The 27350-nt window shown below is 48.5% G+C and overlaps 2 protein-coding genes across 4 annotated transcripts in view; one reads left to right on the forward strand and one right to left on the reverse strand.

Annotated features, from left to right (window-relative positions):
- The first annotated feature begins 8786 nt into the window (after nucleotides 1-8786).
- Pomc (proopiomelanocortin) lies at nucleotides 8787-11448 on the forward strand. Its single transcript, XM_032908584.1, has 2 exons — nucleotides 8787-8935; nucleotides 10724-11448. Exons 1-2 carry the CDS (start codon nucleotides 8804-8806, stop codon nucleotides 11297-11299), a joined length of 708 nt encoding a protein of 235 aa, XP_032764475.1. The 5' UTR covers nucleotides 8787-8803; the 3' UTR covers nucleotides 11300-11448.
- Nucleotides 11449-15301: 3853 nt separating this feature from the next.
- Nucleotides 15302-27350, reverse strand: part of Efr3b (EFR3 homolog B) — a 70456-nt gene continuing 58407 nt past the window's right edge. For all 3 annotated transcript variants that reach the window (XM_032909071.1, XM_032909070.1, XM_032909073.1), the window contains exons 14-23: nucleotides 27183-27258; nucleotides 26788-26949; nucleotides 25315-25446; nucleotides 23663-23730; nucleotides 22485-22612; nucleotides 21860-21951; nucleotides 20443-20491; nucleotides 19191-19297; nucleotides 17891-17940; nucleotides 15302-17272 (exon numbers count right to left, since the gene is read on the reverse strand). In XM_032909071.1, the coding sequence (XP_032764962.1) occupies nucleotides 17167-17272; nucleotides 17891-17940; nucleotides 19191-19297; nucleotides 20443-20491; nucleotides 21860-21951; nucleotides 22485-22612; nucleotides 23663-23730; nucleotides 25315-25446; nucleotides 26788-26949; nucleotides 27183-27258 (970 nt within the window). In that variant the 3' untranslated portion in view covers nucleotides 15302-17166. The remainder of the gene's footprint in view (nucleotides 17273-17890; nucleotides 17941-19190; nucleotides 19298-20442; nucleotides 20492-21859; nucleotides 21952-22484; nucleotides 22613-23662; nucleotides 23731-25314; nucleotides 25447-26787; nucleotides 26950-27182; nucleotides 27259-27350) is intronic.

Here is a 27350-nt window from a genome sequence, read left to right on the forward strand (position 1 = left end):
AAATTTATTGCTAGATAGTTTTCTTGGGAGACTTGATATAGAGAAAACCCACTCAGCCTCCTCTGGTTTAGCCTACCAGCCTATTTAAATCTCATATCTTCTCCTCTTCTTCCCGCTTGGCCCACATCCTGTTATAGCAGAAGTTCTCCACCCCACTGCAGCTGAGTTCGAGGATCAGCTTCAGTTTTGGATCCCATCTCTGGTCTGCTTAAGACTTAGAGCATTTGGCTGGACATGGTGGCGCATGCCTTTAATCCCAGCACTCGGGCGGGAGGCAGAGGCAGGTGGATCTCTGTGCGTTTGTAAGCCGGCCTGGTCTACAAAGCAAGTTCCAGAACAGTTAGGGCTGTCACACAGAGAAACCTTTCAAAAAAAACAACCAAACAAAGACTTTTTGTTTTTCTCATTAGCAACAATAAGTTTTGACTCACTCCCGGGTTTCCCACAACAGTATGTTCTGACCTCTGTTATCTTTCGTTTTGAGAAGGGGTTTTATATATTTTCCAGGCTGGCCTGGGACTCTTGATTCCCCTGCCTCAGCTTCCTAGGCGCTGGGATTACAGGTATGCACCACTGTCAATGAATATCATTATCTTCAATTCTGTGTTACCTTTATTGAGCCGGAAGGGTTTGTGAACCCCAATAGACCACCAAGGAGCCCTTTCTGATGTAATGACCTTAGGGTCTCTTTATTACAACCTTGGGATTGGACTCTCCTCCAACCCAACCTTGACACAGCAGGACTGGAAGGGAAGGTGGAGTAGCCCAGAACCCTCAGCAGGACAAGGTTTTATAGGAAGCGGAAGTAAATGAAGGGGGTGGGGGGTCTAGCCTAGCAAGAATCTAAAGGAATATCTATTGTGAGCCGATAGGTGGGTGCTCTGAAGCAAGACCATATGCAATCACGACTGGTCTGAAAATACCTTTGAAACAGACTAATCTTCAATAACTGTTGCTAGGAAGTAGCGAGGAGTAACTCTGGCCGAGGACAAGCCGTGTGTGGGTCCTTCCTGGTACGTGGGTGCAGCTTGGTTTGGCTGCAAGTCAGATTCTCAGGCTTCTTTTCTTTTCTTTACAATGGAGGCCCATCCCAAGATGGAGTAGGTTTAGTCTCTCAGCTTCAATCCCTTAACTCACTTCCATTTGCCATTAGATTTCTAGAATTGCTTTGTTTTTATGCTAGGACCAAAGGGTAGGAACTGATAAGTCTACAAAAGGAGACATTTAACGGACACACTTCTCTCGATAATCTAACAGGATACCAAATAACCGGAACAGATCCAGATAATAGAGTATTGAGTGTCTGAGCAACCACAGGGTGTGTTCTTTTGGAACAAACATGAAATGCTGTTCAAAATGGGCTACATGTTCACCCATTAAGTATTAAACATTTTCTTAGGACTGAAATCAAACAGAGTACACTCTCTGGCTACAAGGAAATTAAGCTAAAAACTGGTTTCTAAAACAGAATCAGAAAATCCCCAAGGCTGGGAAGATAACAGAACAGTTCTCAGCAGTCCATAGGTCAAAGATGAAAATAAGATATATATTTTGAGATGGGGTTTCCCCATGTAGCCCTGTCTGTCCTGGAATGCACTCTGTAGGCCAGGTTGGCCTTGAACTCTTAGAGATCTGCCTGCCTCTGCTTCTGAGTGCTGGGATTAAAGGCATACATCACCACTGCCTAGCTGAAAATAAGGTATTTGGAACTAAATGGTAATTTTAAAACTTATATACTAAGAATTGCAAGATGCAATTAAGAAAAACCTTCTTAGAAAGACATTTATGGCCATATCTACATATGCAAAAAAATAGAGGTTCAATGTCAATGATATAAGTAAAAACAATTGCTTCCTGTCCGACTTGAGTAGAGAAAGGTTAGCTAACCAAGCATGTAGAAAGTAGAAGGAAGTAACAATTAGTAGAAATTTCAAAAATACTTCTGAACAACACACATGCAGTAGACAGAATTAACAATACCAAAGATGACTATTGTAAAAATAAACTTATAAAATTGATATACGTCTGTCTTAGTTAGGGTCTTATTGCTGTGACCAGACACCATGACCAATGTAAGTTTTATAAAGGACAACATTTAATTGGGAGTGGCTTACAGGTTCAGAGGTTCAGTCCATTATCATCAAGGCGGGAACATGGCAGCTTCCAGACAAGCATGGTGCAGGAGGAGCTGAGTTCTACATCTTCTCCCAAAGGAAGCCAGGAACAGACTGAGCATCCTCAGGCAGCTAGGAGGAGGGTCTCCAAGCCCACCCCACAGTGACACACTTCCTCCAACAAGGCCACACCTTCTAATAGTGCCCCTCCCTGGGCCAAGCATATGCAAACCATCACAACATCCAAGAAAAGGAGAATATAAATTACTAATACCAGACAAGAAAGAGGCGCACAACCAGAGTCTTCTGCTAAGGACCTGATAAGAAGCTATAATTAGACTAGGGATATACCTCAAATGTGTGAAGCCCTGGGTTCAACCCCTAGTTCCACAAGAAACAAAAGACCCTCCAAACAAACAGAACAGAAATGGAAGCTATAACATGCCATTTTCTTAAGCCAAAAACTTAAAGAATTTTTGTGAAGTGGATAAATTCCTGAAAAAAAAAATCACATCTTATTCAAATTGGAACAAGAAGAAATAGACAACGGGAATAGTATTAAGGAAGCAATTGAATCTGTAAATAAAAACTGTTCAGCAAGTCAGGTGGTGGCTGCAAACACCTTTAATCTCAGTACTTGGGAGTCAGAGGCAGGTGGATCTCTGTGAGTTCAAGGACAGCCTACTCCGAGTTGGGGATTTAGCTCAGTGGTAGAGCACTTGCCTAGGAAGCGCAAGGCCCTGGGTTCGGTCCCCAGCTCCAAAAAAAAAAGAACCAAAAAAAAAAAAAAAAGGACAGCCTACTCTACAGAATGAGTTTCAGAACAACCAGGGCCACACAGAGCAACCCTGTCTCAGAACACCCCTTCCTCCCAAAAACATCTTTTCAATAAACAAAGCAGACATCTTAGAAGCCTGGAAGCCTTCATGTGTGAAGCACTTTTAACATTCAAGGAAGACATTATAGCACTGTCCTTGGCTGAGTTAAAACAAGGAGAGAGATTTCAGTTTGTCTTGTGAGAACAGTGCAATTTTGATACCAGATTTGACAAGAGCTTAAAAAAAAAAAAAAAAAAAAGGGAAGATTAGAGGCCACACTCATGAAAGTAGAGGCAAAGTCTTAATTAAAATGCTAGTTATATAAGACACACTCATCATCGTTAAATTGCGCTTCTTTGAAAGCACAGTATGTTAAACGTTGGGAAAGCAATCAGCAGTGTGCTAAGAACTTGCTACAGTGTTACACTAAATGAGGAAAACTGTATTGTTTGAGGCTTTCAGAGGCACCTGCTCCAGGTTATCAAAGATGTTGATACAAAGACAATGGAGACGTTTTCCTGGTGACACCCATGTTCAAAGCCTGTGTGGTGACAGTATCTCCTGTGTCTTTTTGAGCCTGGTTCTGCTCTGGTTTTCTTTTCTTTTTAAAATCTTTTATTTATTTATTTTTTAAACTTTATTTTTATTTTATGTCAATTGGTGTTTTGCCTACATGTGTGAATGTATGGGCGTGTCGAATCCCTTGGATCTGGAGTTTAGACAGGTATGAGTTGCCATGTAGGTGTTGAGAATTGAACCCAGGACCTCTGGAAGAACAGCTAGTGCTCTTAACCACTGAGCCCTCTCTCTCTAAGCCTTGGTTTTCTTTTCTTCTTTACTGAGTTTGGCCATGGGTCCAGCCACCCTTGTCTCCTGCCGTCCCCCAACTTTATGTCCTATAGCCCAACCAGTGTTTCCTAATGTGGTTTAACAGCTTTTCAAACTTTTCAGTTCATATTGGCCAAAGCAAGTTCTCCTACGTATAATTAGGAGGCCAGATGATGTTAGGCCCACCCAAACCTACCTTGGTTTGACTCTGATGCAAGCAGCCTCCTAAAGTCACATCCATAAAGCAATGGACAAGACAAAGAGCACTGCCAAGCCTGGTGCTGGTTAGGGCAGAGGTGGGTGGGAGGTCAGAGACAGAAGTGAATTAGTTCACGTATAATAAGCTACTATACAGATGAGACAGGAAAGGGGTTCTCTGAAGAAAGGAGATCGTTTCTAAGGCTCCTGGTAGAAATAACAGCCCAAGGGGCTTAGTAAGAGCCAGGTGATGCTGGAGAGCTAGACCGTCATAGGGATCTGAGTTACCTCATCGGAGGGACAGAGGGGGCTCAGCTTCTGGGCAACACTCAGGGAGGTAGAGGCAGAAAGAAGCACTCATGGAATATGAGCGTTGGGGTTAGCTGACGTCCAGGATATGAGCTGGACAGCAGGTAATCATCCCAGAAAGAGTCAGAGCCATGTGACACACTCCTTGCTCACCCTTAGGGAGCTTGGTGCATTCTCTGGTGCCACAAAAGGAAAAGATTTTTGGAAGCAAAGTTGATACTGCCAATCAGAAAAGCTGAACTCTCAAGGGACCCCCTAGAGTCCCCCAAACAAAACAAAGCAAATAGACAAACAGACAGTGTCTAACTGGGGAGTGAAGTTCCTTCAACTGGTAGATTAAACAGGCACCGGGACTGGTCTGATCCAGTCCTAGTCCCCCTGCCAGTCACAGCTCTCTTCACAGGCTTTGCTCTTCGGGCAGGCTCAGGTAGAGGCACACAGGCCTGTTCTTTCTTCTGTTTTGCCCTGTGAGTTCCCAGCCAAGCCAGAACGCCTGGGCCTGGCCACACAGTGAAGGCTGTCAGACAATCCCCAGGCCATTCTGCCAACTCAGCCCCAGAATGGCTTCCACTTCCCTCCACAGAGTGCTGCACCTCCTGGTTAATAGTCTGAGGCTGGCAGGACCTTTCCCTTGGAGTTTGGGCATCAAAAGGCACCTGTCTTGGAATAAGTATTGGGGATGGAGACAGACTGTACAAACTCACTTGCACACACTCCCAAAGGTAGCCTGCCTTGGGCTGCCATGACTCTTGACAGCCTCTGTTGTCTCCCTTCTCAAAACGAAACAGAGATCTTGATTTCACAAGACACCTCACTTTCCCAACCCTGGGGAAATCTGAGGCGTAACAGACCCCCTCCTCATTAGTGATATTTACCTCCAAATGCCAGGAAGGCAGATGGACGCACACAGGTAATTCCACTCCGATCTGTAAGACCTCAGAACTAGGCCTGCCTCACACCAGGATGCTAAGCCTCTGTCCAGTCCTGAGTGGAGATCCAACAGCCTCCTTAATTAAGTTCCTCCTGACCACCGGGGCCAGGTGTGCGCTTCAGCGGGTCTGTGCTAACGCCAGCCTCCGCACTTTCCAGGCACATCTGCCCTGCGCGCAGCCCGGCCGGGAAGCCCCCCTCCCGCGGCCCGCCGCCCCCCTTCGCGTGGCCGGGGATTCGCTTGTTGCGTTGCAGAAGCGCTGCCAGGAAGGTCACGTCCAAGGCTCACCCACCCAACCCTGCAGGTATAAAAGAAGAGAGAAGAGCGACAGGGACCAAACGGGAGGCGACGGAGGAGAAAAGAGGTTAAGGAGCAGTGACTAAGAGAGGCCACTGAACATCTTCATCCTCAGAGAGCTGCCTTTCCGCGACAGGTAAGAGTGTCTTGGCTCCGGACGGCTCTTCTACGCTGAGCTCTGTCCCCAGACCCTGGGATCCTCAGCAGGCGGGAATGCAGACTGGCGTTCTGGCTTGTAGCGGACCTGACCTCTTCGCAGACTTTCTGAGACGTGAGAGAGCTGAGCCCGGACGATGGGTTGGCAGACTGCATTGCTCCAGAGAGCAGGTGGTGTGGCGACTCCAAAGATCGCCGCCGTCGGGGTCCCAGGGTCCGCATGGAGGAATGAAGCACTGGGAGGCTTAGGATTGTCTTAGACTCCGACTGGTCCCTGGGGAGATCTTGGGAGAGTTCCCCCTTAGGTTTCTCCTCCCTATTGTTTGGACTTTTATATATCTTCTTTAAGGCAAGAGACCATATATACTGAGCACACGTTGGAAAGATAGCGGGAAAGAAGGGCGAGCCACAATAAACTCCTAATAGTGGAGTTCATTTGTTATTGCTGTAGAGATCAAAGCCCTCGCCTCCCTGCGCACCTTAGCAGACCTGAGGTGGTTGCGTTGCGATAATTGTGTGGGTTATAGGACAGGACGGTAAGTAAGTGGGCTCTTCTTTCCAAAATCCAGCTCAGATTAAAAACAGGGTGTGGGGAGGGAACTGTCCGAGGTCCTGAACCACTCCGTCTAGTTTCGGAAACCTTTAAAAAAACTGTGGGGGCGGTGCAGCAAGTTGTAAGGACCCAGACTCAGGCAGAGGACATTTCAAATGGAGAGAAAGATCCCCCAAGTTCTCCGTGCGTAAACCAGGGGAAGCTCTCACAGGATGGCTGGAAGGAGTCGAGTGAAACGAAGAAAAGTTTGTCAGTTTATGAAATATGCACAGACTAACGCCTTGTTTCCTGTGGTATTGTGGAAATTGAAGCATACGCACCGTGTATGGGTGAAATCGCATCTTTGTGCCTCTGAGCTTTATAGACAGGTTATCGGAGTCACTTTGAGAGCAGAAAATATAAGGCTCTTCTGAGTTCAGAGAATCTTCTGGGGCCCTAATAAGTGTAGTTCTATCGAAATGAATAAATCGTAACCTTCTGTCTTCCAGAGCTGTTAATGACTGGAACCCGACACTCTCCAACCTATAAAAAGCACAGCATTTGACATTTCCCCCAATACTTTTGATTTTTCAAAAAAAAAAATTGACACAAATAAGGCATTTGTTTCATTGTGGAAAAAAGGGGGACATACAAATAAAAAGCTGGGGAGCTCTGGGAGTGGGGATGAGAATTTCAGCACACAATAGGTGGACTAGGAAGAGAGGGCACAATTTTGAGGGCCTGAAATCTCGACTGTGTCTTCTTCAAAGATAGACCTCATTCCATGGTACCCAGCTTTCAAGATAATGGAAACTTAGTTGAGAGGTCTATCAGACTTGCATGATCTTATTTTTCTTTACTAATATGTTTTTCATGCTATTTACCATTTTTTCCCACCTTCCTATCTGGGGGGACTTTGTGATCTCAGCATTTTGAGCTAATTGGCTGCTTGTCTGAACCTGAGCCCCAGCAAGGGCCAACAAGGTTGCTTCTGGTCTGAGGTGTGGCCCACACAGCTCAAATGACTGCTAGCACCTACTAATGATAGTTCTGAAAAACAAAACAAAACAAATCAAAACAAAAAAAAACAAAAAACAACAACAACAACAACAAAAAACGCTCAAAGCTTGCAGGAAAAACCAGCTCTTGAAGACTGGCACGGGGTGGAGCAGAGAGGGGAGATTCTTGAAAGCTTTCGTTTCCAAATCCTCCCTTTCAAAAATAAAGGCTTTGCTCCTGTCTCTCTAAATGAGATTTATTTTCTGCCACATTCATCTTAAAATGCAAATGTTCACCAGACAATTAATCCATTTACATATTTTTAATTCTTAAATTTTTTTGTTTTTTGTTTTTTTCAAGACAGGGTATTTCTGTGTAAACTTAGCTGTTCTGGAATTTTCTCTGTAGGTCAGGCTGGCTTTGAACTCAGAGATCCTCCTGCTTCTGCCTCCTGGGTGCTGGGATTAAAGGTATGAGCCACCACTGCCTGGGTATTTACATTTCACTCTGACTAACTTTTCTAATTAAAGGTCTTCCTAATGGCTGGTAATCTGAAACCCAGAATGAGTGTAGAGTTGGTGGGGAGCTGATTACAGACTATGGTGACTTTAGGGATCCTTGGGTGATGGGGAACAGGTGTAACAAGCTAAGAACCTAGCAGTGCCAGGGAAGTGCTGGACACCAGGGAGCCAAGGCACCACGGTTGCTCTCTTCTGCCTGTTGGTGCCACATCTGCCCAGAGGTGCTTTGCGCTCCTTGACAGTATCTTAGTGGCTCTTCACTTCAGGGGCAGCTTCTTCACTGAGGAGGCAGCTCCCTTTCCGGTCTTCTGCCCGTCTCTCTTCCCTCAGTATTGACATCCTCTTCAAGGTCATGCATTTCAGACAAGACTTACGATGTGTGGTCTGTATGTTTAGAAAACAGGGACGTTTTAAGGGAAGTAGAATCTGCCTTAGAAAGAAATCTTCCCAAAGTTACTAGGATCTGGGAAATGACAATCACCAGGAGATTTGTGTATACAATATCAAATATTGATTAAGTGGAAGGGTTTTATTTGCCTGTATTGAAACCTACCTTTCATGGGAAGTGATCAAATTTTAGGTGAGAGGAACCCAGGCAGGACTTTCTCAATCCTTTGTCTTTAGTTATTCCCACCCTTTGGATATGGAGTGTTAACTACAGCTTTTTCCAGGCAGTGAATTTAGAAGCCATCTGGGAATGCGGGGAAGCTTACTTTTACTGCATCATGAGCACAAAAGAAATGATCTTTTGGAGGCGTCAGCTTTCCCACCTCCCAAATGAGGGGTCGGACCAAGTGATATCCTAGATAGCCTCACCTCTGATTTTTTTTTTAAAAGTCTGATTTTAACAGGAAACAGAGAGGGAAACTGCCTGTAGCTTGTGTTGAGCCCTCTTTTCCTACCCCTCCTATGACACCCACACGTATCTCCCATCTTCTGAGCCCTGCTCCTGTCCTCAGAAAGCCTTGGACTGTAAAGGTGAGAGCTGTTAGTGTTGGCTCAGAGTCCTTTCCTGGTCACTGGCCAGCATTGTTCTGCTCCTTGCAGGGGTCCCTCCAATCTTGTTTGCCTCTGCAGAGCCCCAGCCTGCCACCTGGAAGATGCCGAGATTCTGCTACAGTCGCTCAGGGGCCCTGCTGCTGGCCCTCCTGCTTCAGACCTCCATAGACGTGTGGAGCTGGTGCCTGGAGAGCAGCCAGTGCCAGGACCTCACCACGGAAAGCAACCTGCTGGTATGTGGGCCACGGACACCACCGTGGCTTGGGTGGAAGATGGCACCGGGATTAGAACAGATGGAAAGGAAGAGGGCTGTGGGAAGGGGTGACAGGGGAATTCATCTCCGTTAATTGGAGTGACTCGGAGCAGCAGCAGAACTCTTTCCGTAAGGTTGGAATTAGGCAAAGGTGAGAAGGAGGTGGCTTCAGAGAAAGGGGTCTGGTTCGTAATTTCTGCTCCATTATTCTCACCCTCTCATTCTGTTTCCGGTGAGGAATCCTCACAGAAACTGAGTATACACAATGCCATATTAGCCACGAGTGCTCCTTTAGTTGGTCCCGTATTTCAACCCTTTGGCTCCCAAATCAACCTCCCTTTAAATAGTGGAAACCTGCAAGTGCACTTCATATTTCTTCCCTCTTTATTTTCTCTCAGTTACAAAGCCAGTTACTAGTTGGGTATTTCCATATAACATCTCCAGAGGGAGAAGGAAAGACCAAAGTCCCCCCCCCAAAAAAAAAACCCAAAAAACTGATGCCAAATATCTCACACTGCTTCTAGAAGGCAGAATTCCAGCCAAGTTCTTTTCCAGTCTTTCCTGCAGAAGCATATAAAGCGGTCAGGGGCAGGCTAGGGCCCCTTACACATCACCATGTGCATGCACATGCATGCACACAAGTGTCGGGTGCCTGCTACTACATCCTGTTTGATGTATCAACGGACAGCTGAGGCTAGGTGATGGAAGAGACCTCCTCAAGACATAAAAACAAGGTTCATGTACAGTGCGCTTTAGACTCAGAAGGCCCAAGGAACCCTGGGAGATCCAGTTCAGAAACTGCCAAGGCTGTTGATTTGCATAGCCTCTCCTGAGATCTCACCAGGAAAGGGGTTGGTGTAGGGGATAAACAAGGTCAGAGTCCATGGGTTCTCACGGGTGACACCTCACACCTCTGACACCAATGAGCCCCCTGTTTCATTTACATTACGTTTAAATAACTTTGCTTTTATCACCCACTGTTAACATTCTGTAGCATTATAATTGTAGAAAACCTTCAACTGATGAGTGGGTGGGGTCCTTCTATTTTCTCCTCCGCAATTTCCAAGGTTCTAAAAAAAAAAAAAACAACAAACAAAACAAAACAAAACAAAACAAAACAAAAAACCTTAAGGTTGCAGCTTATGTAAAAATAACCACAAGCGCAGTTGTGAGTCTTCAAGGTGTAGACGCACCAGCAGACCACTCGCAATGGATTTATCCCTTGCCTTTCACCTTTTCTTCCAGTTAGAATGAGGTGGCAGGGAAATGAACTAGTTTGTCTCAAAATTCTGATTGAGATGATACAAGAAGATACACAGTAAAAGACCTAGTGGCTGCTGGGAAGTTTTGAGGCAAGAGACCTAGGGGTAGAGGGCCGGAGTAGGCACATAACTTTGTAGATTACTGGTGTAAGATTGAATAATTGTTAAAGTCCAGGCCCCTAGAAGCCAGGGGCCTGGCTATTACCAGGTCCCTATCCCAAATCCCAGACCCATGCCCTTCCTGGACTTTAATAGAACTACTCTTTGACCCCATTGACAACACTCCTTTTGGTGCATATGACAGCAAGGCCTTGCTAGTAAGAGCTAAGAAAGACAAATAAGCAAGTAGATTGGGATGCAATAGCAGCTTGGTGCAAGATGTTGGCAGGACCTCGGGGGTCCACATTGCTGGGCCTGATGGCCTCGAGGCATAAACTGGCACCACTAGAGGGCAGGGATGGTGGCCACAGGAGCTGGCTTGGCTCACACATTGGGCCTCCCTACAGGCTTGCATCCGGGCCTGCAGACTCGACCTCTCGGCGGAGACGCCCGTGTTTCCAGGCAACGGAGATGAACAGCCCTTGACTGAAAATCCCCGGAAGTACGTCATGGGTCACTTCCGCTGGGACCGCTTCGGCCCGAGAAACAGCAGCAGTGCTGGCGGCTCAGCGCAGAGGCGTGCGGAGGAAGAGACGGCGGGGGGAGATGGCCGTCCGGAGCCAAGTCCACGCGAGGGCAAGCGCTCCTACTCCATGGAGCACTTCCGCTGGGGCAAGCCGGTGGGCAAGAAGCGGCGCCCTGTGAAGGTGTACCCCAATGTCGCCGAGAACGAGTCGGCAGAGGCCTTTCCCCTAGAGTTCAAGAGGGAGCTGGAAGGCGAGCAGCCTGATGGCTTGGAGCACGTCCTGGAGCCCGATACCGAGAAGGCCGACGGGCCCTATCGGGTGGAGCACTTCCGCTGGGGCAACCCGCCCAAGGACAAGCGCTACGGCGGCTTCATGACCTCCGAGAAGAGCCAGACGCCCCTGGTGACGCTCTTCAAGAACGCCATCATCAAGAACGCGCACAAGAAGGGCCAGTGAGGGTGCAGGGGTCTTCTCACTCCAAGGCCCCCTCCCTGCATGGGCGAGAGCACCTGACCTCTTAGAGTTACCTGTAGTTAGGAAATAAAACCTTTCAGATTTCACAGCCGGCTCTGATCTTCAATATAACTGCGTGAATAAAGTCAAAATACACAACCGTCCAATTACACTGCCATGTGACCAGATAAGAGTGTCAAGAAAACATCTCAACCCCCTTCCCCGAGCAAATACTCTTGGTGGGGGACTAGATAGTTTGGATGGCTCAGGGTGGTTCTCTGTCCAACACTTCTAGGATGTCTGCTTAGCTTGGCCCTTAAGCCAAGTCCTACAAGAGTGACTGACCCTAGGCACTAGAAGCCAGGTGGCACTATTGAGGCCTATTCCACACTGGGAATATACTGGGAAGTCACTCAGGAAGTTCCAGGACACAGGGACACTCCTAGCTATGTTGAGTCCTTGCTGCAATCTCAGGCAGGTCCCTGAACCCGCCCATGATTTAGTTATCTGTCTCTTCATTCTTGGTGTAAGGGCTCTCTGGAGGATAAAAGGAAAACAGAGATTCCATTATTTTATCAGGAAAACGTGAGAACTGAGAGTCAATAGCTGTTCCGATTTGGTTATTCATATATACTTTCCACACACACGGTCTTACCCACCATAGAGATAAACGCGCTGTCCCTCAGGCCCAAACCTTGAGGGCATTGGTTTCCCACCTTGCTGTGTCTTCCCAGCTCTCTCCCAGTGCTTCATTCTCACTACTCCAGTGCATTAATCAACTGGCCTCCAGTTGATTTCCTGCCCATGCAAATTATTCACTGTTGCATGTATTTAAAAAGAGCTTGTTAGTTCCTTGGTCCTTGGCCCACCAGACAACAGTGTTCCCTACATCCCAATTTCCCATCAGTTGCAAGCTTTTGGGGCAAAGTATATTGAGCATGAACATGAATAGAAAACTATATATGTAAATCTACATACATGTACATATAGAGATGAACATGTCAATCATGTCCATTCTCCTACCAAACCTTTAGCTCATGTTTCCTGGGATTAAGGTCCTGCTTCATGTCTCTTGGATTCACTGCTACTCTTCAGTTCTTCATACCTGGACCCCACCCCCAATGTCACCTTCAGAATCTTTGCTGTTTTTTTTCAATGCAAACCTAGGTTCAAGACCAGCTCTACCAGGCCAATCATGCTCTCGACCTGTGGCCCTGTTTATACACAGGGCTCCTGTAGTCAGCCCCCTCTGTGCTGGAGGCCAGGAGGACCTGTGTGTCTGTTTTGTCCCCTCACCTAAGAGAAACTCCAAGTTCTGCAGGCCTGTGTTGTGTTGCTTCTGTCTCCTTGTGGAGTTTTCACAGTGCTGGGGTGTGTGTGTGTGTGTGTGTGTGTGTGTGTCACACTTCTGCAGTCAGGTTTACAGGGCAGGCACACACACCCTTTGATTAGACACCCATGGGCCACGCACAGCAAAGCCTGGTACTTGTGTATTTATACATAAGCCCTTATATCTGAGAGGCATTTACAAGGACGCGGTGAGCCCTGGAAGTCCTGCTGTGAAAGGGAGTAAGAAACCCGATTAAGTTCTCACTAATGTGGGTTGTGGGGAATGAGCTGGAAGGAGGAATGGCCTGGGCTCTCCTGCGGATGGTCCCTTGCTGGGAATCCTCCCTTCAGGTTTCCACATCTGTAACGTCCTCCCCCTCCCTTCTTCATTAGAGTTGGGTATAAAGCAAGGGTGTGGGGGGGTGGCGAAATGCCAATGGTACACCACTGCTATTTTTCAGTTTCTGTTTTTATCCAAAAAGAAAAAAAGCTATTTTCTTTTAAGAATTCAAATAGACAGCCATATGGTGACAACATTAACATTTATTTGAAAAGGGCATCATCCACTAAAAGTCAGTTCTAAAGAATGACTTTGGAATAGTCCCTCCAATACCCTGGAAGGAAAACTAATTGGATCCAACAAGTTCAAAATACAGAAAACTGCCACAGGTGCCAATTCTGTACTCACATATAAATACGTCAGTCATTATATACACAGCGTTGGCAACTACAACTACATTACACACATGCATGGACATAGACACACACGCACGCTCACACACACACACTCAGCCAGGTCATGAAGGTCTAAAAAATCCCAGACACGCTGAGATAGGTGGGCTGCAGCATCTATGGCTGTGCACTTCCATACTCCACGTGCCAGACTCCAGTCAGTAAGAGTTCAAAATGGGCAAGTGCTAGGCTCACGAGATTCCCATGCTCTCTGAAGAAACCAGGCTGGTGCCAAAGGACAGTCAACAGAGCCATGATGTCTTTCCTGCTACCCACGACTTTTCCTTATCACTCTCCGAGTAGCCAGAATCAAGAACAGGGCCTCCCATGATTCCTCTTCTGCAGTCTTTAGACTAGACCCAGCTTGGGTTATAGGGTCATAGAAGCCAGACCGTTTTCCCTGACCTTTACTCCAGATTCAGAGGCCAGAACCCTTGCTTTGATGCAGTCTGCTTGCCAGAGAAGGTCAAAGAAAGCAGGTACAGCCTGACTGATATGCCCCTGCCTGACCTCCAAGTCTGCTTTTGAACACTAAGTTCGGACCCACAGCTCAGGCCTTCCCTTTCCCCCAGGCCCCAAACATAGCTAAGCCACACAGGGCTTTGAAGCTTTTGCTATAGTGGGTTAACAGGCCTATGACAGCCAAAGGACACCTGGCAGGCACCACGACCCAGGGGCCCTCAAGAAGTCTGGGGCTTCTTTTCAAGAAGTCAAGAGTCTTAGGGCTTTTCCAGATCCCAATCCAGTGGAACTGCATCGTGTGGACCAGGAACAGCCTGTGCACAGGCAGCCTACAGGCTATGGCTGCTCTGACCAGGGTCCTTGGTCCCAGGCCCATGTTGTCTGGCTTTGTGTGCAGGTGGGAGCCAGACAGGGGACATGTCTAGGTTTTTCGATGAGGACATTTAGGAGTCATGAAACCATTTATTTTAGTCTTCGAGGTAAGGAGAAAACAAGAAACAGGCTCGGCACGGGGTAAACAGCAGCTGCTACTGGATCAGGTATTTTCTGTTAATCCATTTTTTATACTCTTTATGATCAATGTGTTAACTTCTAAACCACAAACACATTCCTGCCTACTGGATTCTGTCAGCAGGGTGCCACCTCGTGCCTATGAAGCTGGAGCCCTGGGTGCTTTGATGGTGGGGGTGGGGTGGGGACTGGTTGGCCTTAATAGGTTTGTTGGGTCCTTTTGATCCTGGTTTACAACGGGGAAGGAGAACAGAACAAGGCTAAGACAGTGCTATCAGACACCAGAGGCTTGGAAGGCAAGAATAGACACTAGGCTCCTCCCCTAGCTCCCACCCACTGTGCTCTTGCCTCTCTCCCCAGCCTTGTGATGGAAGGACAGACTCTCCTGCAATCTCCATCTAAACTTCCCACCTCTGAGGCATACTTGGCCAAGATCAGATTCCATTTCCTGTTAACGGGCAAACCACTAGCCTACTGGATGTAAATTTAAATCAATTCTACCAAGAAGAGGGCACACAAGCGGCCAGCTCTCTCAAAGCAGCATGTCCCTGCCACACAGCCATGGTATGAGGAGAAAGAAAGGCAGAGGAGAAGACCGGGCAGCCATTGAGTCTGCAGAATCGAACTCTGTGCTTTTTCTTCTGTCCCCGGGGTGAGAGACAGATGTATCCGAGCGGCATCTGGTTCTGATGCTGGCTCTCAAAAGTCTCCAAGGAAGTGTCTCCCAATCCACAACTAGGATTAAGGTACCTCAGGGGTGGTCAGCGATGATGTCGGTGGGGAGCAATAAAGAAACTAACGGACTCCTATTCAAGCCAAGCATGGGATAAAAGATGTGGCCAGCAAGAGAAGAAAGACAGTTTTTTTTTTTTTTTTGGTTCTTTTTTTTTTTGGAGCTGGGGACCGAACCCAGGGCCTTGCGCTTCCTAGGTAAGCGCTCTACCACTGAGCTAAATCCCCAGCCCCAGAAAGACAGTTTTTAAGCGCAAGGCTCAGATTCCTTTAGTCTCTAAAAGGTAACTTGCCTTCGTGCCTAAAGTTGCCTTCTTAGTGAAAAGGTATTAGGGAAAAACCTAAGGCCTTGCTTATAAAGTTGGGTTGAGCAGCAGCCACACAGCCCCAAAGCCATGTGGGTGGTGTTGGGGTGTGGTCCATGCAGGCCATGCACCCATAGCTCAGTGCAGGGACCGTGGGAAAGGCTCAGGCGGGCCCCGTCTGTGACATTTACCACACAAGCAATGGAAAGTACACGTGCTCCAGTTCTCCTAATTCTGGAAAATGTTCCCTCTGTCCTAGCAAGCAGGCTCTCACCCTGCAGGGTCCTGAGAAGCCTAACTCTCCTGAGCAGAAACAGCTCCTTTATGACCCTAGGCCACACTACCTAAAACCATACCCTGGAAATGGCTCCTGCAGGTCAACAGAAACACACCCCCCCCCTTTTCTAAGAAGTTAAATCTCTGGAGCAGTGTTGGTCCTGAGAGAAAAGCAGCTCAGAACACTTTTGGGAAGTTTGAAGGGAAAGAAAGGACTATCCTGGACCATGGAGTACTCCCACTGCTAGGCATTCTGGGAGGCAGAGGGACACCAAGAGGGGCATCAGGAAATGGTCAAACAAAGGGGACAGCAAATAGACATTTTTGTACCCGCTCAGTCCTGGGTCGGCTGCGCCCAGCACACACGAGTCACATGGGGACAGGTACGTGGCCCACAGAGAAAATGGAAGACGAAGTGATTCCTACCACCTCTACCTCAGCTACGAGCAAGGCTAATTGTCCCCAGTGTCTCAGACTTTGCCCAGAGAGGGGAAAATATTGTTTCAATCCTAGCTGTTAAATCTTTCTAAAGTGCCACTTGCTTAACTGCCTCTCTCCCAACCCCTAACTACCACTGAGAGCATCTTCCGTGGGAAGTGACATGGACAGGCCGCAGGACCCTGGCGCTTCCTCCTTCTCTTCAGCCGTCTAGAACCAGCGAGTTTGCTCAGCTTTCACTCATCCCAGAGGCTGTGGAAACAACGACATCAGGGACCAAACTTAACCACTCAGGAAACATCCAGAAGAGAGAGAACCAGAGAAGATCCACCACAGGCTTCCTCGGACAGAGAACGTGAGGAGATGCTATGCAGCCAGGACACAGACTTGCCACACTTGTGCTTCACTGATGTTGCCACCCTGTCTGGGAGACCCAGCCCCTCTCCATCCCCAGCCTGTTGCTCTTCTGGTAGCCATGCTGCCTCCAGGGTCTCTGGCCCCAGCTCCCGCAGTGAGCTCTCAGCACTCATTAATAGTAGAAAAGGAAACACAGACACTAGAGAGGAAATGGGACGCTGGGTAAGACCCCCTCAAGACTTAAGAGGTGAGAGCAGACATCCCCTCCGAGCTCTCTCCCTCACACCGTCACTTCTTCATGTGGGGAGTGGGGGATGGGAGGATTGCCTCAGTTTCCCCGAGTGCCATCTACGCTTTCCTCAGATCAACCATGCTGATATCAGGCTCCTTTCTTTGGGAGTGGCTGACACTCCCTCAAAGACACATCCCCAATGGAGGCTTCCCAGGCCCTTCTGCTTCTCAGGAGACACCCTCGTGTTTCTCTGTCCCTGGCTGATACAAGAGAAAACAGGTGAGATGCTTGTTAGCCCAGAGGGCCGGTGGCTGGATCCTCCTCACAGAAGACGAGGAGGAGGCAGGAGGGCCACAGAGGACCAGAGGCTCCACCTTTGCTCATTTTCCAGGGTGTCGAGTTCTTAGCTATCCCAGCTAGATTTCCACACGGTGAGAGTGAGCAGGGGACGGTCCTCCTGCAGACTGTGTCCTCTAAGGGGTTCTGTCTCTTGGAATTCAGTATACGCACAGGTCGGGAAACTTCATCTCATAGACGGGAATGGAGTGGTTCTGCGGCTGGCCGTACGCTGCACTGATGGTTCCCGAAGGGCTTGGAGGGGGCCTGGGGGACACACGAAGGAGAGAGGTATGAAGCAGGAACTGGGGGTCGGGTCCTACCCTTGTACACCTCAACACAGCGGTCAGTTTTGGTTTCTCTTTAAAATGCATGCCACTCTGCGAGTTCCCAGATTTTCAAGATGTTCTACAATCCTCAGCTCAGTCCAGATTCCCCGCAGGCTCCATGGCAGTGGTTCTCAACCTTTCTAACGCTGCCACCCTTTCATACAGTTCCCCATATTGCGGTGACCCCCCCCAACCATAAAACTATTTTTGTTGCTTCTTCATAACTGTAATTTGCATCCATTATGAATCATAATGTAGACATCTGATGGGCAACCCCAAAGGGAGTTGCAGCCCACGGGTTGAGAACCACAGCTCTCTGATGTCACAGGTACTTTAAAGATTAAGTACTTGCCCAGGATGCTAAGATTCCTGGCTGTTTCAAAGCCTCACTAAGCCAGCCTTGTGCCCTCTCCAGCTGAGTCTAGGGCTGGCATTAGAGGTTGAGGATGGAGGGAGGGCTGGCAGCAAGCAGGTACGAGGAGAGGGCTTAGGACAGTGGCCCTGACCCTTGATGCTGGCCACAAAGTTAGGGTCCCCTGCCTATGCCATCACTTACCGGATGGTGATTTCAAAGATCTGGTTGAGTTTGCTCTGCAGTAAGGAGGCCTAAACACAAACAGAAAGGAAGTGAACCTGGGATTCCAGGAGTGTCAGCTGCCACCTCTCTGGCCGCCTGTCCAAAGGACACCTGGAAGTTTCTGACCGTCACAACTGCAGGAGAGTAACCCAGTGGGTGTGTTCTTATCTCTGGCACCTGTCTCTTGGACTTGAACTTTCAGCTCAGGGACAACCACTCAGCAAAGGCTGGCTGGTGCTGAGAGGAGGCCAGGAAAATCAGGGAGAAGTTTTGGCAGGCTTCTGCTCTTCAATATGGGGTGACAGGGTCTGTTGGTCGTGGGGTAAGGAGACTGGAGCTGCCGATACTCTTTCTTGACATGTGTCTAGTACCTCCTAGAGCATGAGATGAGCAGTCTACCTCTCAAAGTGGGATGTGAATAGCTTACAGTAGGTAGCACAGGCATGGAAGTTATGGGCTTTTATATAGATACAAAATATGTAGATCTTATATAAATATAAAATATAAGCCACAGGCCTACAGCACTAAGGAGGCTGAGGCGGGATGGTTGAAAGACCGATGCAAGCCTGGGATGTAGAGTTCAAAGCCGTTCAAACAAGGACGGACAGCAAGACCCTCATTTAAAAGAACCAGGCTGGTGAGAGGGCTCAGCAGATAAAGCCTATGTAACAGAAGCTGGATGGCCCGGATTCTATCCCTGGAACACACATAAAATTGGAAGGAGAGACCAAAAGCTATCCTTTGACCTACATATGCATCTTCACCCATATCATACACACAGGACATAACAAAGCTTATAATACAATAGTAAAAGTTTCTGTTCATTTTGTTGAGACAGGGTTGGCCTGGGATTAGTTGTGGAAATTAGCCTGGCCTTGAACTCACAGAGATCTACTGCCTCTGACTTCTTAGTGCTGGATTCAAGGTGTGAGCCACCACACCCGGCTGGCACCTCCTATGCTGCCCCTACATGTCACTGTCTTCTTTTGTGGTCTCACTATGTAGCTCTGGCCGGCCTCGAACTTACAGACCTCTCTCTGCCTCTGCCTCCCAAGTGCTAGGATTAAAGGTCCAAGACAGTGAGTGCTAAATGATTAATCACTGGGTTCAGGGGAAGCAATGTAGGGGAAGGTATTGGGGTGAACAGCAGCATTCTGTCTGCTGGAACAAAACCCCTAATTTCTGCAGTACAAAGAGCCAAGGTTTAAACTCAGTCCTGCCCTCAACCCAAATCTGGTTTCTGATTGGTCAGGAAGGTACGCTGTGGTGTGTCACTCACCCGGGCCCCACAGTGGGCTGCAATCTCCTCAAAGGGTGCCTTCTGGAATTTCTCTACCACCTGTCGCCGTCGCTCACGCTCCTGTTCCTCAACTGCCACACTGTCCACTGTGACACAGAGAACTGGGTTAGTGTTCAGATCGTCCCCATGGATGAATAGAGGAAGGAGCTTGAGAAGATGGACAGGGTGGACCCTTGGGATGAAAGGGGGCGGGGCGGAGACACGAAAGGGGCGGAGACATGAAAGGTGTGGCGACCTCATGTGTCCTCACAGACTTTCCCTGATTCTGCCCAAGGCTCCATCCTCTGAGAATCAGTTAAATGGGCCTGCAGCTGGGCTTTTAAAGATCCAAGCGGCCGCACCCCTGCTGGGACTCTCAAAGGAATGATCTCAGATGCCCCTTTTAGTACTGTCAGGGCAGTTTTAAAAAGGACCTGAACAATAGAAAGGGCAGAGAGACCCTGAGAGTCAGAGCAGAACACTACAGCAGAGCAATCTAAGAAAATTTCACTTAAGGCTTTACACACCCTTACTATCCCAGGTCAGTTAGCACCAAATAAAATAGGGAGTGGGTCTGGAGGTCAAATAATGACCATTTTGAGTGGGTTAGGTAGGCCAGTGGTGTGTTCATTCATTACTTCTTGATTTCTTTTCAGGTAGGCTTTCACTAGATAGCCCCGGCTATTCTGGAGTTCACTATGTAGACCAGGCTGGCCCCAGCCAGCCAGGTTTGAGATCTCCCTGCTTCTGCCTCCCAAAGTGCTGGGATCAAAGGTGTGCACCACCCTGCCCCACTGAGTACATTTGTAACAAAATACTGAAGGGGCTTTGTGGAAAGGACATTTAGTGGCTTAATTTGTCATCAGTTAGAAACAACCTCTTCACAGAAACACTTCATGAGCCAGTCCTGCAGATCCCTTATTAAATGAACACAGATACGATTTCTTCTCAGTGCCTTTCGCTGGTCATCTTGTCCCTTTGTGTCATCTTCCACACATAAGCAGTTTCCATTTATTTGCACAAACCAGTCACCTGGCTGTAACCCACAAGGGGCAGCTTTCAGAGGCAGCTGCCATTAGTAAGCGGGAAAGAAAGGGCTTGCCTGGTATGCAGCTCCAGCCACCTCACTGGGGACTTCCAGCTGTAGCTCTGGTGGCTGATGAGTTTACAAAAGGCCACCAGTTTCTGCCACCGGGTCCACGTCACCCCCGACTTCCCCTTTTCAGCAGAGTTTCTTGGGGACCCGTCTTACCAATGGCCTTCTTCAGTGTCTCATAGGTGATCTCTTCCGCAGGAACTCGCTGAAGGAGAAAGGACGGAAACGTTCAGAAAGGTGAACATTGCTTCTTAGGGGAACGGCCCTAAAACACCCTCATTCCCAGAGGTGTGGAGAAAAGCAAACAAGGCCAATTCCTCAGATTCCCTAGGAAGAGCATTCTATTCCCTTTTCCCTACCTAAGCCTGTCCATCAAGCAACATGGGAGGAAACCACCACATAATTAAAAAAAAAAATACTCAGAGAAATAATAGGATGTAAAGAAGGCAGTTGAGAAATGTGATCTCCAATATGAACTCCAGAAACTTCATAACACTTTGAAGGCTTACGATATTCAATTGCACCCCAAAGTGATGGATTTTAATACAGTAAGTCCGTGAAGGTTAGAAACAACGGGCCCTCTGCTGATCTGATTGGTCCCAAGACCAGAGGCAAAGGATCTCAACTTCTGCAGAGAAAAGAGGCAAGAAATAGTAAAACCCAAAGATGTGGTTTCCATGGATGCTTGGCCTCAGGAAAGGTGCTGCAGATAACGAAGAAGACAGCAGGGCCAGCTGGCACAGGACCCTGAACAGAGGCTGAAGATGTGAAGCAGGGCAGATGAGGAGGGAACAGCCCTGCACCAGTTACCAGGACACCCCTGGGCTAATCTGACCCAGGGAAAGAACCAACATGAGTGTCCCAGGAGTCACCAGTGAGTAAGGGGCACAGGCTAGGTGAGCATTTCTCCTCCTTAGCTTCCCCTAACTATCGAAGGCTTCCGAAGCCAGGACAGGAGAATCCCCTCTGCAGTGTCGGGAAGCAGTCAGCTCACTCCAAGGCTGTAACCCAAGAGGGGTCCTGCCTTTCACAGCCACGAGGGCCTCTGAGGATCCTTCTGCTTCCTCACCTTATTTACTCAATTAGCCAGGCTTAGAGCATTCTACCTTCCATGGGAATGTTCCGAACGAGCTCTGTAGAACTTGGTCCAAGGTAGAGGGATCCTTAGTCCCAACCTTCAGGGACTTTTCTATGCTCTGATCACTCCCGGGGAAAGACTCAGCGCCTTCTACAGCGGCCCTCATAAACCCCATGAATCTCCGTGTCCCTGTCACACCCGGATGTGGGCCTTCCCTACTTTGTACTATGCTTGTGCCTGTCAGTCCCCCAATTTGTGCGAGTAGGGAATGGAAACCAGAAAGCCCTTCTACAGTGATTTTTCTTTTAAAAAAAATGATAGTCTCATGATAGAAGAATGGTAATACATCTTCCAGCTGGAAATATCAAAGCTGTCCACATAATGAGAGTCAGTAAGGAAATGGATTTACATGAGAAACTAATTTCCACAGATCCTTTAATGCAATGTAAAGGGCAGGGAGCGCTTAGTATCCAGAGTACAGACAAGAACACTCACCTCCTCTTTCTCTGGGCTGTTCCTGGACTCCACCTCTACCTGAAGGGAAATGGTTTCTCCAATGCTCTTCCTCTTGGACAAGCGATCTTCATCTGGAAGAGAGGAGCCCAGAAGCTGGGGCTCCTAGTCCTTGCAAAGCCAGGGCTAAGCCACTGGTCCTACCCACGATGCCTTTGGCCCACAGCCCTCAATGGCTCAGGACACACTTAGGCCACTCCCAGGACTAGCTGCTGTGGGCCTTCTCCACCCATCATAGGGTGCTCGGGTTGCTTCTTTGGGCTAGGATTTTTTTGCAACCATTTACGGAACATAACTCAACTAGCAAGCTTGTTCCATCCAATCACAGCAGCAGTAATGGTCACGCAAGCAGTGTTCCCTAAATGCATCTGCTCCACGCACCGCCACATAAACCTCTCTAATGAGGAAATTTTGTAGTCATGTAACCTGGGTTTGCAGAGACTTGCCAAAGGTGTTTTTTAAGGAGCCAGGCCACGCCCCCTTACCCTTGGCCTCTTGCCCGGCAGGAAATGTGGTTCAGGAGGCCACGCCCCCTTACCCTAGGACTCCAGCCCTTCCTAAGCCAGGAAAGCAGAGGCAGACCGGAAGCCTTGTCTACACCTCATACCTGTCAGCTGAGGGATGTAGGGCAGGCAGAGCCTGTCCGCATTGTAGCCACTGCCTCCCAGGACTTCGCTGATTTTGCTCTGGCGGAAGAGAAACTCGATCACCACACCGTCCAGATTCTGAGCCAGCCTGAAAGACAAAGAGGAGGCAGAGTAAAACTGTGGGCAGCTGGAACAGTCTCCGGATGACGTTATCAGAACAGTAACACATTCCGTGTGCAAACTGACAGCAGCAAAACGGAAGACTATTCCACCAGTCCTTTCTCTAGAGACACCTACTGTTTCTTTATGCAGTTTCCTTCAGTTGAACGTTCCCTTCCCTAACATACAGTTCTGAGATTAACTTTGGGCATGTGCATGCATGTACAGGTGCACATGCATATGTGTGTACTCAGATGTGTGGTACACACTCAGAGGTCAACGTTGGGTGCACTACTTAAGCAACATTCACTTTTTGTTTCTCTCACTGGCCTTGAGTTCATCAAGTAAGCTAGGCTGGCTGGCCAGTGATACCTGACTGTCTCCCCGGCCCCAGAACTGGATGACAAACACATGCTTTTTTTTTTCTTTTTCTTTTGTAACAACATGGTTTCTGGGGATCAAGCTTCATATGTATGGTATGAAACAAGCACGTTATCAACTGATCTATCTTGCCACTGTTTGATAACCATTTTTCACACTAAATATTCTTTCAAAGCATCACGGACTTTCTGAATCTTTTTCTTTTGTGACGCTCTGTGTGGGATTCCACCCAGGATGCATGTGCATTAGGCAAGCGTCCTATCACTGAACTGCATAGATCCCCTACCCCAGCATTACTGCTCTCCTGCAGTTAGTGTGTGGAGAGGCCACAGTTTAGAAGGCTAAGATCTGTGGTTGGACACCTTTGTTCCAAAATATCTTTCCCACATCACTGACACGTCACCATCTGAAGGCAGGTCCTGTCAGAGACGGCTCCTCTCGAATGCACTGCCCCTGGGTTGGACCAAAGCTCCTGGAGGCTGCATTACTTCCTATGCAGCGTGACACCCTGAGCTGGCTCATAATGGCCTGTTTGAGGTTTGACAGCACAGCAGCCATGGAAGGATTACAGTAGTGATGAAGCTGAACTTTGCCCAGGACATGCCTAAACCCCTGGCTTTGTCTGGCCTCATACTGCCATGCCTGGTACTGTCCTTACCTCGGCTTTTCCACAAACACATCCTCAGGAAGCATGTATGGTGCCTCTTTCTTCCTGGTCTCTATTACCTGGAGTTTGGAAAGAAACAAAGGATGAGAGGCAGGTCCAACCGGGCGAGGTGCCTCAGAGCAGATGACAGGAAGAGCTGCAAGTCCCCTCCCCCTCAGCCTCCTTGGAGATTCAGTGCAGAGAGCTTCTCCAGGGAGAATCCAGATCCCCAGTCATCGTCAGAGCTGCCTGGGGAGACGAGTGGCTGCTAAGGCTGTCGCCACTGATGACGCACAGGTGCCGAGTGTCCTCCAAGAACAGGGCGCTCGTCCCTAAGAGACTGGGATTCTGTCAACTGTGCCTTATGCCCCTGCTTTTGATTGACAGAAGTGAAAAGAGATGGCAGGTGGTGAGTCTACATCTGATGGACAAGGATGGCTTGAGATTTCCTCAAGAGCCCTTGCGAGTGTTGGGGGGGAAGAGACATGAACGTTACTGAGGGAGTAAGAAGCTAGGGAAAGATGGTGTGCAGCTGTGCAAGGGTGACCGGAAACCAGCCCCAGGATTTCCAGTGAAGAGGGCTTCCTTTATTCCCATATCAGCTCAGAGCCTGGGAGAGTCCGACACTCTTGGGAAGTCTCTGATTCACTGACACAGCACCTTCCCTCCTGCCCCAGCCAGCGTCGGTCAGCAGAGACCTGGAATTTTAAACCTAATCCTAGACATCATATGAGTCCACCCAAAATAATTCAGAATTTTTTCATGTGTATGGTATCTGTGAAGGCCAGAAGAGAGCATCACATCCTCTGGGACTGGGGTTACAGACAGGTGTGAGCTACTACATAGGTGCTGGGAACTGAACCCAGATCCTCTGCGAGAGCAGCCAGTGCTCTTAACCACTGAGCCATCCCTCCAGCCCTCTTCAGAGAGTTTTAAAAGACCTTTATGCAACAACTGAGGAGGGGCATGCACATGTCAGGGTTACCTGTGGAGGTTTGGGGAGCTGGTTCTTGCCTTCCACATTGGTGAGGCCGAGTCTCTCTTGCTTTTGCCACTGTACCATATACTAGCCTATGAGCTTATGTCTTGGACCCCTATTTTGCTATAGGAATGCTGGGATTTAGGCTTGTACCCATATGTTTGGATTTCTTAAATGAGTTCCAGGGTCAAGCGAGGGCTTTCATCCTAAGATAGTTTCAGTGTTGTCCAGAATGGCCTTGAACTGGAGATCCTCTACTATTGGCCTCCTGAATGGCTGGGATTACAAGTCTCTATCACCACACTTAGCTTCCCAAAACTTTATTTATTAGCCCAGGATGGCCCTAACCTTGCTAGGCCAAAGTCTTTCTACCACCGAGACTTATTGAGGGCTGAGAATTAGAGGCCTATGTCACTATACCCAGTTTTATGCGGCGATGGGAACTGAACCCAGGGATTTATGAACACTAGTTGGGCACCATCTGAATCACATCCCCACTCCTCCCCCGAACTCCTATGAAATTGCTTTCTTCCAAGTGATTGCAGGAGCATGGGTCACATGCTTTCCTGAGGACAGAGGGAGCAGGGATGAGACCCCTGTGCTCATAGGCCGAGGACAGGATCTTTAGCCCTTCCACACTTCTTCCAAAGGCCCACTAGGCTCTTGGGCCCCTGATGACACCAACCTCGTGGATGTGCTGACAGAAGGCAGGCACTGTTGTGAGCTGGCTGATGAGGTTCAGGTAGGCTGCACCCAGAGCGTAGAGAGCACAGCGGTTATAGGCAGGCAGATTCTCTTCGTTGACCTGGGCCACGTCCTGTGGTAATGCAGATAAGGCTTACAGACAGAGCTTTTCCCTGACACTTTAAAATCTACACGCTCCCACCTGACCTCTCCCCAGTCTTCTTAGAGATGCCTCATCTCTCTAGACTAAGTCTTTGTCCCACATCCTCGGGAGGCAGAGGTCCTCCTTAAAAAGCTAGAGAAAATGGTTCATGGAATAATTCATGGCCTGGAGGCTCCTGGATCCCTACTAAGCATAGAGGTGATGGTCGCATCTCCCTACTCTGTGGTTCAGCTGTAGTGAGCGCCACTGTCAAACCCTATTCATTACCATTAACTTAACTATACCATAGCTGAAGCTTGGCTGGTTGGTTTTTGGCTTGTTAAACTGGATCCATATGCTAAAAGCTGTGGGCACTCACAGAGAATTGGGACCCAAGAGAATTGCAAATTCCATCTCTTAGGGTGAATAGAGGAAACTGCAACATCTAGGTCGGCCTGCAGGATTTAGCATGGTCACAAAGATAACCTAAGACACCTGTCAGTAAGTTCAAGAACATGATACCTACTTGGCTTCAGGATCCCAGTGTCCTGCAACCTGTGAGGTTGGAAGGACCCACCCCGAAGGCAGTGCATTTCCACCAGGGCAGACCTTGAAGGTTTCAGGTCCTGTTGAATACCACACTGGCTGCCCACGAATCACAATGCAGACTTGTTAAAGACGTGGGTGCCAGGCTTGAGACACTGTGGCTTTCCAGTTTGGGCAAAATGTTTATTTTTATTTATTTTTTTTGTTTTTGTTTTTGTTTTCCAAGACAGGGTCTCTGAGGAGCCTGGCTATCCTGGAACTAGCTCTGTAGACCAGGCTTGGCTTTGAACTCAGAGATGTGCCTGTCTCTGGGATGAAAGGTGTATGCCACCATATGTATTTTAAGTAAGCACCAGCAGCAATTCAATTCTGAATAAGTAAATCTGAGAGTGAAAGGATTCTTATATTTTTGGTTGTGAGCCTAGCCTTTAACGGCTGAGCCATCTCTCCAGCCCAAGAGTGAAAGGATTCTTAATGAACACATTTGTTTCAGGGCTTTTGAATGCTCTCTCAGGAATTTCTGGGGTTAGCATTCAGACCCCATGAGGGACTTGAAATGTTAGAGACTCAGGGACGATTCCAGATGACCTTAAAGATGACCAAGAGTCATGAATTAGTTTCTGGGGCTTCCTAGACAAGATCATGGTTTGGGGTCTTTATGGAGTAACCAACCAGAGTCCCAGGACACCAAAGAAACTGTCAAGCAATGGTTGCAGAATCTTCCTATCTGTGCCTGGCTATAGGCCCCTCCCCATGATCCTCATCCAGCCCCACATCCAGCCCTACCTGAACAGCCAGCACCAGTCGGATGAGGTCCACCACTACCTCCTCATTGGCCAGCTCAATGCTGATGAGGGCCAGCAAGCCGTAGAGGGCCTCGTAGTGCTTCTGGATGTTTGTCTCCTCCTTACAGCTCAGGTAGATGTGTCTGTATAGCTGCTGGGAGTGCTGGGGACAGGACAGCCATGGTCAGCGGGTGGGCGCAGAGTGGGGAGGAAGGCCCCACTGAAGGGGAGGTAGTAGCCCCATCTCCATTCTCAGCAACTGGTTAACCTGGCCAACTGAAGGAGGGAGGACGCAGGCTCGGGAACCAGTGGTCAAGCAGTGACTTAGAGACTAGAAGGTTGGGAGCAGTAGGCCCGGCCTCCTCTGGGGCTTGTGTGTTCTGTGGTGACACTCACCTTCTTCATGAAGACAGTGTCCTGCCGGGAGCACTTGTCCACTTTCAGCTTCAGGACTGAGATGTCACCAAGGGTGCTAGGAAGGGATGGAGGAGCCTGTTAGCCTCCGTGGGCTAACACAAGACTGAGGAAGGGTAACCAGCCACGTGGCACACGTAGCATGGAATA

The sequence above is a fragment of the Rattus rattus genome, chromosome 7, assembly GCF_011064425.1.
Source record: "Rattus rattus isolate New Zealand chromosome 7, Rrattus_CSIRO_v1, whole genome shotgun sequence".
Classification (NCBI taxonomy): domain Eukaryota; kingdom Metazoa; phylum Chordata; class Mammalia; order Rodentia; family Muridae; genus Rattus; species Rattus rattus.

Bases quoted from the DNA above. Each gene is read 5' to 3' on its own strand.
- Pomc (XM_032908584.1), top strand. From the start codon at position 8,804: ATGCCGAGATTCTGCTACAGTCGCTCAGGGGCCCTGCTGCTGGCCCTC. The intron at 8,936-10,723 runs GTATGTGGGCCA...GCCTCCCTACAG, and splicing joins CCACGGAAAGCAACCTGCTG to GCTTGCATCCGGGCCTGCAG.